This window comes from Scylla paramamosain, chromosome 13 (assembly GCF_035594125.1).
Source record: "Scylla paramamosain isolate STU-SP2022 chromosome 13, ASM3559412v1, whole genome shotgun sequence".
Lineage (NCBI taxonomy): Eukaryota > Metazoa > Arthropoda > Malacostraca > Decapoda > Portunidae > Scylla > Scylla paramamosain.
This window is the reverse complement of record NC_087163.1, coordinates 24485064-24501326: the sequence shown is the minus strand read 5'-3', so window position 1 is coordinate 24501326 and position 16263 is coordinate 24485064. Positions and strand designations below refer to the sequence as shown.

The 16263-nt window shown below is 41.2% G+C and overlaps 1 protein-coding gene across 2 annotated transcripts; it reads right to left on the bottom strand.

Annotated features, from left to right (window-relative positions):
- Positions 1 to 7620: 7620 nt before the first annotated feature.
- On the bottom strand, positions 7621 to 15911 carry LOC135106554 (methyltransferase-like protein 22). Of its 2 annotated transcripts, XM_064015753.1 has the most exons (7): positions 15685 to 15911; positions 13095 to 13241; positions 11860 to 12009; positions 10582 to 10767; positions 10223 to 10390; positions 9860 to 9959; positions 7621 to 9269 (listed from the first exon to the last, which is right to left on the bottom strand). In XM_064015753.1, the coding sequence occupies exons 1-7, from the start codon at positions 15773 to 15775 to the stop codon at positions 9062 to 9064; spliced, it is 1050 nt and encodes a 349-aa protein (XP_063871823.1). In that variant the 5' UTR covers positions 15776 to 15911; the 3' UTR covers positions 7621 to 9061. The 2 variants fall into 2 exon arrangements, with proteins under 2 accessions (XP_063871823.1, XP_063871824.1); XM_064015754.1 differs by lacking the exon at positions 13095 to 13241 and having other exon boundaries at positions 15685 to 15910.
- Between the last annotated feature and the right edge of the window lie 352 nt (positions 15912 to 16263).

Here is a 16263-nt window from a genome sequence, read left to right as displayed (position 1 = left end):
CAGTGCTTGCAAGATACCGGAGCCCTGTGGTGTGTCAGTGGCTATCCTGCAGATTAATGGCCGGGTGTGGGCGAGGGTTGAGAGAGAAGGAAGGAGGTGGCGGCGGAGGAGGAAGTGTGTGGGCGGACAGGTATGCTGGTGCTGGTGGGTCACGCGGCAAGGAATCACGCGTATTATCGTGTTTATCATGCATCAACGAACCAATAAATGAAAAGTTATGTTCATATGTTCAATGGAACTGATTTTTATGGTCATCAGCCGCAATGCAAGGAGGACAATGCAAAGGGCACTGGTCATGCCGCCCACTTCACTCCTCTCCCGGCCACCCGTTGGGGATAACGCTTCCGTCCTCACATCTGCACCCTGCATGCTGCCACCAAGGTCATGCTACAGGTGAACAGCTTGTCATGCGTCACTTCACATGAATTCGTAAACACACGTGTACCCAAATATACCCGTCGGTGTCACTCAGACAAAGGCGTGCTACGTGTCGTCTTTGCGATAATTTGTTATTCATTATCTTTGAAAGAACGGAAAGAGAACAGTATTTTACTTAGCAACATTTTGATAGATTGTGCCAGGAACAAGGTGGCGCAGAGGGAAGCAACACAGAGCCTAGCGCCCCTCCCTCCCTCCCAGCGTGCCCGAGCCTGTCCGTTGGGGCCGGTGAGTCCAGAAATCCTGCGGCCGCTGAGTCACGTCTCGGGTGGATGGGTCATCGCCAGGAAGGGGCTTGGTATAATAACTACAGCAATAAATATTCTCTCTCTCTCTCTCTCTCTCTCTCTCTCTCTCTCTTGCAAGCCTGGTCGCTTCTTGCAGCTTCCCTTATTTCTTATGTTCTTATGTTCTCTTACATACAAAGCACCAGTGAAACTGCAATGGCTTCAGACACTTCCACCTTGTACTCACTTGTGGTAATTATTATCTGGATGCATAAAGGAACAGTGTTCCCTCGACCTCTGTCATCCTTCATCTACCCCTCGCTAAGCACGGTGGGAAAAGACAGAGGACACTACTTCATACATTCGCATAGTAATAATCTTGCCAGCACGTGTGAGTTGCATGGTGGAGGGGCAGAGGAAGGGCACCTCACCTGCGCAACAGTATAATGAAGCTCAGGTGCACCTATCGCATCACCCGCACCCTGGGCGTGGAGACACAAGTAAACAAAGAAACCACCCAGAAAGGAAGTACGGCGTTGATGGCTGTTCAGCACGCACATGTCTCCTTTATTTTGGAGGGATCTGTACTGAAATGAGACGTCATTCTTCAATAGCTGATGAACATTCGAAAATAACTGGAGAAGTAGGCGAGGATCCGAGTCAGTGTCGAGTGGCAAGGTTCGGCGTTCAAGGTGACGCAGCTGGGCCGGAGTGGCAACGCCCAGGACCAACGGCGGTGGGCAGCACCCAACGCAGGGACTGGCGCAGCAAATATTACGACTTGCAGAAATAAGAGGATCAGGAGACAACATCATAGTATTAGTATAAGAGAGAAAAGTTAATGAACAATTATGATGGAAAAAAATCTCCTCTGTTTAAACAATTCCTGCAAAGTTATTATTATAAAGAAAATAAAAGTCATTACACAAATACACCGCCTGGTTGTTGAGCGGTCTATAAATAAAGATGCGGGGGTGTGGTGAGGCGGGGAGTGGATCGCAGGCACGTGAAGGCTGTGGCGTTGATGCGCGGCGGCAGGATGTGAACACACGCGACCACAGGGCAGGACAGGCACTGTATACTTGGACACACACACACACACACACACACACACACAGATCAAATAAGAATTCAGCGAGTCCTCAAAGCACTTCTCTCCATAAAAACGCGTCGTTGTTCGATCGAAGGAAAATGCGTTGCTGGGAGTAAATTCCTACGAATGATAACATGGAACAAAAAATACAGCGGTATACAGTCATAAAAATAAAAAGAAAATAACAACATAAAAAAGAGGACAAGAATTAAGGCAATACGAGAAATACAAATGAAAACAGAAAATAATAATACCGACATATATACAAGATAAATAAAAAAGAAAAAGCTGCAGCGCTCAAGGTTTTACCAAATACTAATAAATCTATTAATTAACTCTCTCTCTCTCTCTCTCTCTCTCTCTCTCTCTCTCTCTCTCTCTCTCTCTCTCTCTCTCTTGTGTGTAATGTACGCACGTAAGTACACTAATAGTATTTACTACATGGTGTGTGTGTGTGTGTGTGTGTGTGTGTGTGTGTGTATGTGTGTGTGTGTAGGAGGAGCACCAACGGTTATAGGACACTGGAGTGCCATTGGCCAACACACACACACACACACATACACCGGAGAACCAAGGATGCTGTATACAAATGTTAGGGAAGGCTACCGGATATGTTGTAGATAATTTTTAGATCTTCAAATGTGTTTATGTATGTATGTATGCTTATATGTATGTATGTATGTATGTATGTATGTATGCATACTATTCGTACTTAGCTGTGTCTGTCCTCGTGATGTGTGGAAGTGTCGCTGCGCCGTGGTGGGTTGGGGAGCGTTTCGTCTCCACGACGGGAAACGTGCGACATTTCTGTTGAACAAAGAAGTTAAGTGCTGTCTTTATCATGTAAAGTTTATCATCACAATATTGCAGAAATGACACAAAATACTCGCCTTTTTTTTTCGAATACATTATGACATCTGAAGGTGATGTGGTGATTAAAGTGCTAAACTCACAACACAACCCAGAAGCCCTGCCGGTTCGCACCTCCGGCCACACTGTCTACTCCACCGACTGGAGGCAATTGACTTCTCTCATTCTTCACTGTATCCTTTGTTCACCTAGCAGAGAAGAGGCAGGGGACGTAAGCCTCGCTGCACCCTGGCAAGGAGCATCCAGTGTGACGTGGTCTATGGCTTGGCCACCCTCAGCAAATTGCGTCGTCCAGCTGAGTTCCAGTAATCGAGAAACAGAACCTTAAATTGCAGCATTTCAGATAAAAAAAAAAATGTGTTCATATGCTACAATATATAGAAGAAGAAGAAGAAGAAGAAGAAAAGATGATGATGATGATGATGATGATGATGATGGTAAGTACCAAAGTAAATAACAAGATTATCAAGTTTTCGGCGTTATATGGTTTCCCTGAGTTTTCCAGTTCAGGATGTGACAGTCAGCCACCCGTCAGTAAGTCAGTCACCAGCTTGCGGTCGTTGACTCGCGGGTCCACGGACGCAGGATAATTTCTGGCAACTTCGAATAAATAATGCTTCTCTCTCTCTCTCTCTCTCTCTCTCTCTCTCTCTCTCTCTCTCTCTCTCTCTCTAACATACATGTGGAAAGGTTTCTAGTGGATTTCGGATAAAATAAAAATTGCTTTCACATTCAAAACAACGTTGATAGACGACTGCATAACCTATAGCGGTGTATGTCTACGTTCTTAATTGTTTATGTAATTCACATAGGAGTACAGTAATTGTAAACTCCATCGCTGCAATGACCCAGCTTCTCTCTCAGCCGGAAATGAACGGCCTTGCGGCGCAACCTTTCGGTTCTGTGGTGAAGTGAAACGTGAAAGTTGTTTCCTCGCATCACGTCACGGACTACGGTATATTGAGGTGGACGCATTGTGTGTGTGTGTGTGTTTTCGTATTTTCCACCCCGGGCTGCTTCAGAGAGAGAGAGAGAGAGAGAGAGAGTCTTTCTGCACTGATTAGGGACGTTCTTGATAGTAAAAGCGTCACTCACTAGATGCAATGACTAGATGGATGGATGGAGGAGGCAGTAGACACCTGCCGAAACGATAATTACTCCCAGTGAGGTCTAAAGCACTGTTCAGGGGGTGCTGTGAACTTATCATTAAACCCAGCTGTGACCTCACTGAACGTTTCCCTTTGTGTCTCACAACACAAGGGGGTAGTCACAGCCTGCCCTCTAAAGACAACTCTCTTCCTCCACACAAAACTACAAGCACCTAATAACACACACACCTTTCACTCAAAAAAATTTAAAATCATGGCGACTCCTACACCAGCCTCGGAGTCCCCATCTGGGGAGGGGACCATAAATGTCCCCAGGTCGGACTGCCTTTCCGTCGACGACCGTAAGTGTCTTGACACCCCCCTCAACTTTTTCTTCATTAACTTCTGCAACATTCGCGGTCTAAGATCTAATTTTCAATCTGTAGAACACCACCTCTCCTCTTCTAAACCTCATCTTCTTTTCCTCACTGAAACTCAGGTGTCTGAGGCAACTGACAGTAGCCCCTTTTCTGTTCCCTCCTACTTTCTCTATCCTCATTTTCGATCCAAAGCTGGATGCTGCGTTTATGTGCGCAATGACTTAACCTGCTCTCGTGCCCACGCTCTTGAATCTTCCGAGTTTTCCACCATCTGGCTTCGACTACAGAGTCATTCTCATACTAAATTTATCTGTGCTGTATACCTCTCTCCTAACTCCTCTGACTATAAGAAATTCTTTGACTACTTAACTTCCAAAGTGGAGCACATTCTGACCCTCTTCCCTTTTGCAGAGATCTCCATTCTTGGAGACTTCAATGTTCACCACCAGCTTTGGCTTTCCTCTCCCTTCACTGACCATCCTGGTGAACTAGCCTACAACTTTGCTATCCTCCATGACCTAGAGCAATTGGTGCAACACCCTACTCGTATTCCTGACCGTCTTGGAGATACGCCCAACATTCTTGACCTTTTCCTGACCTCTAATCCTTCTGCTTATGCTGTTACCCTTTCTTCTCCGTTGGGCTCCTCCGATCACAATCTCATATCTTTATCTTGTCCTATCACTCCAATCCCTCCTCAGGATCCCCCTAAGCGAAGGTGCCTCTGGCGTTTTGCCTCTGCTAGTTGGGGGGACCTGAGGCGGTATTTTGCTGATTTTCCTTGGAATGACTACTGCTTCCGTGTCAGAGACCCGTCATTGTGTGCTGAGCGCATAACAGAGGTGATAGTGTCTGGCATGGAGGCGTACATTCCTCACTCTCTTTCTCGTCCTAAACCTTCTAAACCTTGGTTTAACACAGCTTGTTCTCGTGCTATACATGATAGAGAGGTGGCCCACAAAAGGTACTTAAGCCTTCCTTCACCAGAATCTCATGCACTTTATATTTCTGCCCGGAACCATGCCAAGTCTGTTCTCCAACTAGCCAAAAACTCCTTCATTAACAGAAAATGTCAAAACCTTTCAAGATCTAACTCCCCTCGTGATTTCTGGCATCTAGCCAAAAATATCTCCAATAACTTTGCTTCTTCTTCTTTCCCTCCTCTACTTCAACCAGATGGCACCACTGCTATCACATCTATTTCTAAAGCTGAACTCTTTGCTCAAACCTTTGCTAAAAACTCTACCTTGGACGATTCTGGGCTTGTTCCTCCCTCTCCTCCACCCTCTGACTACTTCATGCCTCGTATTAGAATTCTTCGTAATGATGTTTTCCATGCCCTCGCTGGCCTAAACCCTCAGAAGGCTTATGGACCTGATGGGGTCCCTCCTATTGTTCTCCGAAACTGTGCCTCCGTGCTTGCACCTTGCCTAGTCAAACTCTTTCAGCTCTGTCTGTCAACATCTACCTTTCCTTCTTGCTGGAAGTTTGCCTACATTCAACCTGTTCCTAAAAAGGGTGACCGCTCTAATCCCTCAAACTACCGTCCTATTGCTTTAATTTCCTGCTTATCTAAAGTTTTTGAATCTATCCTCAACAGGAAGATTCTTAAACATCTATCACTTCACAACCTTCTATCTGATCGCCAGTATGGGTTCCGTCAAGGACGCTCTACTGGTGATCTTCTGGCTTTCCTTACTGAGTCTTGGTCATCCTCTTTTAGAGACTTTGGTGAAACTTTTGCTGTTGCCTTGGACATATCAAAAGCCTTTGATAGAGTCTGGCACAAAGCTTTGATTTCCAAACTACCCTCCTACGGTTTCTATCCTTCTCTCTGTAACTTCATCTCAAGTTTCCTTTCTGACCGTTCTATTGCTGCTGTGGTAGACGGTCACTGTTCTTCTCCTAAATCTATTAACTGTGGTGTTCCTCAGGGTTCTGTCCTGTCACCCACTCTCTTCTTATTATTCATTAATGATCTTCTAAACCAAACTTCTTGTCCTATCCACTCCTATGCTGATGATACCACCCTGCACTTTTCCACGTCTTTTCATAGACGTCCAACCCTTCAGGAGGTAAACATATCACGCAGGGAAGCCACAGAACGCCTGACTTCTGATCTTTCTAAAATTTCTGATTGGGGCAGAGCAAACTTGGTATTGTTCAATGCCTCAAAAACTCAATTCCTCCATCTATCAACTCGACACAATCTTCCAGACAACTATCCCCTCTTCTTCAATGACACTCAACTGTCCCCCTCTTCTACACTGAACATCCTCGGTCTGTCCTTTACTTATAATCTGAACTGGAAACTTCACATCTCAAGACAACAAATATCCTTACTGCCGTGGATATAAGAACGAGAGAGAGAGAGAGAGAGAGAGAGAGAGAGAGAGAGAGAGAGAGAGAGAGAGAGAGAGAGAGAGAAATTTATCAACCCTTGCCGAAGAAAAGAAATGCTACAAAAAGAGAAACACACACACACACACACACACACACACACACACACAGGAAAGCCAAGTATCACTGTAAACGCTATGAGGGATTATAAAGGGCGAGGGAGAGAAACGGTATTGCTCGCAGGCGTGCCAGGAACGGAGCAACACCAGTCTAGAAAAGGAGAGAGCAAAGGTTATAAGGAAAGCATCGTATGTTTATTTTTTTTTACTTCGATTAACTAAGGGGGTGTTAATTGCAACGTAGAAAAAAAAAATATGTAACAGTAAAAAAAAAAAAAAAATCTTCGCCCTCCACGGGAAACTGGGACTCGGCAGTGAAAACTTGGTGAAAGGTGACCCTCCCTCGGGGCACCTACAAGCTATATATAAAGAACTCCCACGCCGAGACCTGCGAGGCTCGCTGTGTTCCTGAGGTGCCCCAGTGAGTGCGCTACTGATAACAGAACGTTAGAACACAACTGAATGTGAAAGTAATAGGTTGATTATAAGTAAAAAAAAAAAAAATATTAAAAGTATAAATCAAGCAATAGAAAGCAAATTTCTAGGCTGAAGGAAAGACACTGTGCCAACTAATTAATCACCAAAATGTTTGCAAGTCGACGATATATATATATAATATATATATATATATATATATATATATATATATATATATATATATATATATATATATATATATATATATATATATATATATATATATATATATATTATATATACTTCTATGAGGCAGCAGCCATTGCCTCAGAAGACAGCCAGGAAACACTTTCAATGTACTTTAAATTGGAAATCACATCTTATAAAGAGTACATTTTTTCTGAAGCAAACTTATCACCTTAAGATTGATACCAATTTATCAGGTGCTGACTAAACTATCTGCAGTTCCATAATCTCATTAATATGGAAAGCTAGTGAGATCATTTGGTCTAGGTCACAAGAACTACATGTGTGGGAATTTCTACAAAGATCAGGATAGCTGCTGTTTTCCATTACCTATGATATTTGTAGTTCTTCATTTTCGGGATGTGCAAGGACAGGAATATGCCCTTGGCCTTAAACTTCCAGTTAAAAAAGAAGCATGTTAAAATTTATTAATGCAGTCTGATACATTCCTTCATACTGTGAAATCTAACATCACTGGGGTAAAAAAGATACATGGATGAAGCCCCTCCACCAAAGTTACAAAAGAGCACTACCCTTTCTTTCTACCAGCTAATGGCTGACAAAGGCTTGAATGTCATATTTTTTGTTACAAGGTGCACAACATTACTACTTTCCCAGTTTTGTTGTGGATTTAATTTGCTCCATATTTTGCTACAGGTGTTTGTGGTCAGGAGGCATCTCATGAAGGATTACATCTCAACTGCTACACTTGCACTTACAGACAGCAAACCTATTTTTAGATCAAAATCACTTTCCTGACTAGTATCTTGTTACTTGAATCACAAATTGGATAGCATTTCTTATTAGGAACACAATCTCCGTGATATTAAAGGGCATGCTTCCTTTATGAATAAGGAAACTTACCACCACACCTAGACTAGATACACTACAGTACATTCACCAAGGCATGTGAAGCTGACCCTTGCCAGCAATTTGTCATCCACACATGGCTGCTGTCACAATTATCTAACAGGTGATGCTGGCCAAGTGAAAGAAGTTAATTCCTCATAAGCAAACTATGTAGAAATATTAATTTCCAGAAAATATAGTTAAGTTGTTGGGACTAGTTAAATACATCAACCACAACTGTATAGTATCAAAATACATACATATCACATACAGATCCATACATATCTATTTATACACCTGACTGACATCCTTTTTATAGGGAATAAGTGAGACTGTCATCTAAACAATGTCATATCTCATAATAATACACAGAAGGGAGTCCAGTGTCTTCACTCTGTCCCTTTTAGTTACCCTTTACAACACAGAGTAAAAATGTGGAAGTATGAGGTCTATACTTCCACAGAATTTTTTGCAATCACTGTACACTTCACTGGTGATCAGTATCAAAAATGAGCTGGCAGGATGCAGGACTAGTATGATAAGGCAGACCCATATAAGCATAAAACTTGTCTTTTAAAATGCTGAAGAAAATTATAATAAATCTATGTTTATAAAGCATCTATCTGGAAATTCACCTCAGCCAAGCACCACCCTCCTCTATAACCCAAACAGGTAACTAAAGCAATGACTCAAGGAAACTGGGAGTATGAGCTAATGAGAGAAAAATAATGAATTATACAGTATAAACATATGTACAGTTCCCTGGCATTTTTTTAACTATCAATCCTGAGGCATAGGAATTGAGAATATATATTTGTATTCTGCATCATAAAATGTGACCTAAAGGAACAAAGGCAGTTCCTAACTTTGCTTCTCTCACAAAATGCAAAACATGTAAAAGAATTATATTTCCTTCTCATCTCTCAACATTACTTTCTGCTTCTTTCTTGAGATGCAAAGAGAAAAGTGGCATAATGGTTATACAAATATGTTTTTAAGGTTGTTTAAGCCTTGCATTAATTTTCCATAGCACTAAATGACGTGTACGTTCATAGGTAAAATACTGCTCAAAATCTGAAGGCAGTTCCTCAACTGTCCAGTCAATGTGATCAGTCCTCTGAGAGCGTAACCACTCCAGACCGTCCAGGAAGTATTCATAACATGGAGCAACAGTGTCCATGTCTTCCATAGTGAAAACATACCTGCAAAGAAAATACAAAGGAGACAGAATTAGAGACGCCAGATATGTTGTTCACATGCCCTTTGATCAGTTCATCAATCAATATCCATATGCCATATATTCTTAGTGAACTGCACACAATAGGGTTCTATAGGACTGCAACCAACTGCCTCAGAATGAGAGAAGTGGAAAACATATTGGGACGATGCTGATGATATCAGCAAGCGTATAGTTAAGATAGAATACAAAAATTATACATATGATATGAGACACCAACCATTACCTCTGGAAGAAAACAAAGATGGTCACAAATGACTTCATAATTCAATTTTACTAATCCCTCACTTTAAAAAATTAGAGAGAGAGAGAGAGAGAGAGAGAGAGAGAGAGAGAGAGAGAGAGAGAGAGAGAGAGAGAGAGAGAGAGAGAGAGAGAGAGAGAGAGAGAGAGAGAGAGAGAGAGAGAGAGAGAGAGAGAGAGAGAGAGAGAGAGAGAGAGAGAGAGAGAGAGAGAGAGAGAGAGAGAGAGAGAGAGAGAGAGAGAGAGAGAGAGAGAGAGAGAGAGATTATACAAAAGTTTTGTGCAAATTTCCCAAAGTGGACACCAACTTACCTTTTCTCAAGAGCAACAAACATGGTCTTGTCTGGTGGGTCACTCATGAGACGCAGCACAGTGCTGAAAAATGCATCAGTCAGGGGATTGTTGTACACCACTGTGGGAAGAAAGAAGACATATATCATCATACAACTAGCATGTCATTACAACAAAAATAATGATCATAGCTTTATATCATTTGTCAAATCTAATGAAAGTTGTAAAGTTCTAAATTAATAGTGAGATATATGTATTTAAAAAGTAAAAAAGTGGCTACATGCTTCAAATCACAAGATAAATAGACAGACAGACAGACAGGTAGACAGATAGATATGGAAATGAAAAGAGATTATAAATTCTGCCACTTATCACATTCCATACCATCTGCAGCCAAGATGACGGACACGTCTTTGTTATTGGCTTGGAGATCATCTATGGTGCCATGGTTGTAGAAATCAATTTCTTTTACACACATTTCTGCCTTAAGTACATCTTCATTTCTCTTCAAATTACGACGAATAAGCTCTAATATTTCACCCTTATCGACATCTGCAAATGAAAAGATGCTGAAATATTGAAAACTGTTAACTAATTCTGAAAATGCAAGTGACTGGTAAAACACATTCAACATGATGGAACATTTTGAAAGATAGTGCAAATAAAGAAATACTTCAATGTCAAGTAACAACTTTGTTCTTAAAAATATTGCATCACAAAAGGAAATTAATTTATGTTCCCACCTGTGACAGTAACCTTTGCTGCCAGCATGGCTGCCACAACAGATGTGAGGCCAACTCCTGAGGCCACTTCTAAGACATGCTTGTCTCTGAAGGAGTCACCATAGTGCAGGATGAAGTCAGCAAGGAAAAGAGCTCCTCGCCACACCTGTTCTCCCACCAAGTCCAGTGTTGTAGCATTTTGGTGCTCTGAAACAAAAAAAAACATATATGAGCATACATAAACCAACTTATTTTATTCATAACTTCATTGATAAGAAACAGAGTTCATATACTTCTTCAGAATTTTTTATTTTCACATTCTTAACTATACTGATATAGATACACTTGTACCTATATGTCACAAAACAGCCAGTTGTATAAAATAAATGAAGAAATGTTAATTAGTTAAATGCATAACTTTATCAATTATATATCACATTTTTTTCACAGTAACAATAAAGCTAATTAGTATGCATGCTAGCACAATGAAGGATTCTTAAACAAAGAGCAGTTTATTATCAGCCTTGCCTTTCCAACAGAAGCAGAAATATATCAATCCTGACCTGTGTCTACTCATATGTTTTGAGTGCTTTTGAGTATGTTTGCTCCAAGAGATTTGAAATGGTGTACACTACACCATGAAGGATAAACATGGGATGTAAAAAATATAGAATGGATATAGATTTTAGAACTGACAATCACCATCTTCAAAGATCTATGTTATGCAAAAGCTACTTGATGTTTACACTGAAGAAAGTTTATCTCTTGGCTAACTACTTCACTCTTTAATACCAAACATCCAATACATGTACTTCACTTTTTTAAACATTCAATACATGTACTTCACTTTTTAAACATCCAATACTTCACTTTTTAAGTAGTACATCTTCTTTTCTGGATTGGTGTCCAAAACAGTGACAACACAGTAATCACAGATGTAATGTCCTGTGTCCGACCAATAACTGGTTGATTTTTGTCTGACGTCAAGTAATCTAAAATTGTCCACATGCTATTCATGATGCTGAAAGTTTAATAGGACTTCAGTCAAGTGCGGCACAGATGACCATAATTGCTCCACGCAAGAATCTACATGTGCACGAGTCATGAAAAGAAAAGTAAGTTGAACATGTCCACATCTTATTAGTAACTCCATATCCATCTTACAACACTGCATCTCACTTCTAGTCTAATCTTCCACTCTCATCACCTCTTACACTACACAACTACTGTATCTGAAAACTCTTAATAACAATGGACAGTTATTCTCAGCTACATATATATTCATGCTTACAATCTTACCTATAAGAACTACACCCTCCTGAAGGTGTAGATCCTTCTTCCTGGTTACCACAAGATCTCCATCTGAATCCACCTGAGGGTAGGAGTTGGGGCACCTGTCTCGGACTCGGAGATCAAGTGGGTACGCAAAGTCAAATCTTGAGAGCACCGCTGTCAAAAATGAGGCAACATGTGTTACTAAAACTTTTGTGTAACAAATCTATGTACATTGATGCATTTTTTAACTAATTTATATCAGTACCTTCTGACTCCTGTTCTTTGTAACTCCTTCAAGGGTCTGGCTGTGACAAAAATCTCCATTTGCTCAAGCATCTCATCCTTACACACTCAAGTCTTTTCACACTTTCACTTCCTTTTTAATTATATACTACATTATCTTTAAGTTTAGAACTCATTTTAATATTTTGAGCTCAGTATATATAAAAATAAAAGCATTTTCTACCTTAAAATGCTTTTCAAATATACATGATGCTTTATGCTATACAGCTTGCTGCTTTACATTTTTTTTTTCAAATATACATGATGCTTTATAATATCCAGCTTAGTGCTTCACATTTTTTTAAGCATAAGCATTTCTTAGCACATACTCTGTTATTGAATACTCCAAAGGTTTAGCAAAACTGTATGTCTTTCCTAGCTACTCCACTGAAGTAAGTTAATAAGACACATTCAACTATACCATTAAATCCCTAACCTCTGGGTAAGATAAAAACTGCCCACACAGATGATTTCTGTGTGTGAACACATACATGCATTTCTCACATCAGTCTAGTATATCAAAATCTGGTAAATTCTGAGTGGCAAACAACATCTCAAACAATATCAATGAGATACCACTCACTCACCTCCTTTTTTTTTTTTTTTCCCAAACTGTTGGCAACCAATTAATGACTGACTACTTCAGAAAGCTGCCCACACTGTTCAAGGAGAACCAAAGGGAGAACGTAGGCTTTCCTAGCTGCCACCATAGCCTACCAAAACAATGGAGTGCACTCTGTGGTAACACTTTTTCTCTTGTTCTGTGTCATGAACAAAATAATTTGATTGTTTTCTTCTCACTTGTCTTGCTTAGTAATTTGGAGATACAAAATGGTAATTTTACCACATACACCCCAACATCAAGTCAAGGTGTGGGATGATACATCCAGAGGTTAGGGTGTGACCATAAACTTAACAGTTCTAAAAATAAACATATAAAAAGCTTTATCAAGAGCTTACACTAACATAATACATACTTTCCCTTCTTGGGCTCCAAAGAACAACTTGCCCGTTAGCTCCCAATAAACACTCAAACTCCTCGTCTTCCTGCTCCTGTTGCCCCTCACAGCCAAGGTCAGATGATGTCCCTACTTCTCCTTTCTCGTTCAAGTTGGTGTGTCTTCCTGCAAGTCAGCAGCACCTACTGTACACCTCCAGTAGTAATCACACACCAAATATTATCTTAGGACATGTTCATGAGTATATAATCCCTTACACTAAATCACTACCTAAAGGAGACATCTTGTATACAGGCCACAAGCTTCCTCCTGTTATTATCTCACAAACAAAATACTCATAATGCTATACAGCTAGTCTTATTAGAACAAGTACACACTACTTAACACTATTTGGAAAGGCCTTGCCCTGCTTGTGTTTCCTGCCCTCATGCTGACAGCCATGTCATCCTCTTGGCCACGTGATAGTGAGCAACTTTACATGGCTATATCTAACCAAATTTCCTAACTGAGAGGACAAGACCCCATATAAATCCCTTCTTTAATGGAACTTGCTGCCATCCATCACCATCATCAAATTAACTGTCTTACTCCAGTCCTGACTACATAACAATGAAAGGCAACTCGAAACTAAATCATCATAAAACTAAATGTTATTGTATTACAGTATTTGTCTTGGAGGCAATCCTCAGTGGTTTTCCCTGAAAATCTACCCAACTCCCATCCACTTTCATCCATTTAATCACACATGTGGCACATCTGTTTTTTTTTTTTCTTCCATTCAGTTGTGACAACCTGCAGAACTTTTCCTTGCCCTTCTTTCATTTCTCATTACTGCAGTGTCGTGCTGCTGGGTCCTTTCTGGACTCAACCTTCTGGGCAAATCAGGCTCCTTTCTGTTCCCCCACTTTTTGTCACAAAAAAGGAATAAGGATTTAAACATAAAGGAAGTGAAACCGTACCATGAGACCCCTTAATAATGAAGCCTGAGGAACTCATACTTCCCCCAAGGAGGAAGGTGAAGAAGAAATTGAGTGACCTGTTCGTATAAGGTGACCTGCAAGACATTACATAGAGCAGTGTTAAGGAGCTCCTATAGTGGCAGTGGCAGGCCCCTGGTACACACAGAAGTGTGAGACAGGCTGACTCCAATATTCCCTTTGTTGCAGCTGAGTTGAGAAGCTGAGGATATTGGACCTACCCTGGAGGATCAGTGGAGCCCAAGGAAATCCTGCACTCTGCAATACTTACCAGGAGTTGAAATGGGAGATAACCCCAAGGGCAGGGAGTAGTCACACAACCCAGGACGGAGGGCCAGACAATGCTTTTGTTATGGCCCTTTCACACTCAACCAGGTCCAGGACTGGTGGGGGAACAGAAAGGAGCCTGAACCACCCAGAGAGTCAAACCCCAAAAGGACCCAGCGGCACAACAGTGCAGTAATGAGACGTGAGAGATGGGCAAGGTAAAGCGCTGCAGGTTATTGCAACCAGATGGAAAAAACAAACCAGAGACGAGCCGTGCATGATTAAATGGAGGAAAGTGGATGAGATTATGGTAGATTATCTGGGAAAACTACTGAGACAAATACTGCAATGCATTATAACCTAGTCAAACAGTAACTAAACATAAGAGACTATGACTTACCTCCATCACAGTTGTTGAATGACTGACAGAATGGTATCAGATACCAAGCTTTGAAAAACAATAAGTAAACCTGTAGTGGACATTTGCGACTGATTGATTGATTGAAGCAGATGCATCACAGGAATTGGTCAGGCAATGAACATATTGATACACTGAGGTCTAGCTTAACCCATAAATACATCACAACAACTTAACATTGTTTGTTTACGTCAGTCAATAGGAGACTATAAACCGGAGGTAAGACAGGAACTGATCGTGTGGATTTACAAGTAGTCAGAGTTGCCACCAATGTCACTGGTGCACTGTGTGTTTTACTGTTTGGTTTTGTTAATTTCCAAAATCATTTCAAACTATATTCATTGTTTCCATATTTCTCTCTGAGAAATGATTTACCACCAATCCCCAAAAATTGTTCAAGTGCAAGGAAGCATGCATACAGAGATGTGGCTTCTGTAGAAGAAACTCAGCATAAAATTGTTCTACCACCTAAATTGAGAAAAAAAAAAATGCAAAATTTTCTACAGGTTGAAACTACAAAATCACAATTCCTAATTCAACACTATTTTCCACACCTCTCCTCTAAAGGCTGTGCTATCACACCTCCCCTTTTTAACATTATCATTCTATACTACAAAGAATGCGCTTATGTGAAGATATCAATACATAAAAGGTAATCAATAAATTAAAGAATCACGTAAATCAACATATGTATAAATTCATACTAAGGATGTACTACACTCTATGTTTAACTCCTTAACAGTCTCCCAGGAGACTCCACCGGTCTTCATGACCTTGCCCCCTGACCCTTTCCCTTCCCTACACATCAGTCAACTCCCCTTTATATACAACTCGATAATGGATGAGACGCACAATGACAATGACTTGGTAACATGCAGCGAGCAATACCTTGGCTCTGGTTAACCAGTCGAGCTGACGAGAAGGGGATTGGGAACTGTTAACTCACCTCCTTCCCGACCACCCTTCAGAGTCTCTTCCTTGGAGAAATGGTGCACCTCAGAGGTCACCGTGTTATCCACCTCCTCTTCCTCAGCCATGAGTGCTGATGGGTGCACAGCACCGTTCTCCCAAGCCACCCGCCGGTGTGAGCGGGGTGTGAACTGCTTGTTTATCTCGCGGCGCGGCGCGCGCTGTTCGGCGCGGCGCGGCCCGTGTACCGCCGACACCCTCCACCACTTCGCAAATTATCAAAATAGTTTTGTCTAAATTAGGATTATTCTTTCGACAAGTAACATCATCCAAGGATGCATGCTAATTTTAGAATGAGTGGCTTGTCACCATTTTTGTTCTTATTATTGGCACCCCATTGCATAACATGCCTGATTGAGGTTCCTTTACCGAGCACACCGCCTGCCAACTCTCAATATATTTGATGCACGCCAAATATTCCATTTAACTATTCCATATGAATTTGTATTTTTTTTACTGTGGAAAAAAGGGCTTGCCAGATCTAACCCACAGTGCCCAGATGTATGTATTCTATGTTGTGAACCTGCCGCGGTAACGAGTCGTGCCAACTTTCAGC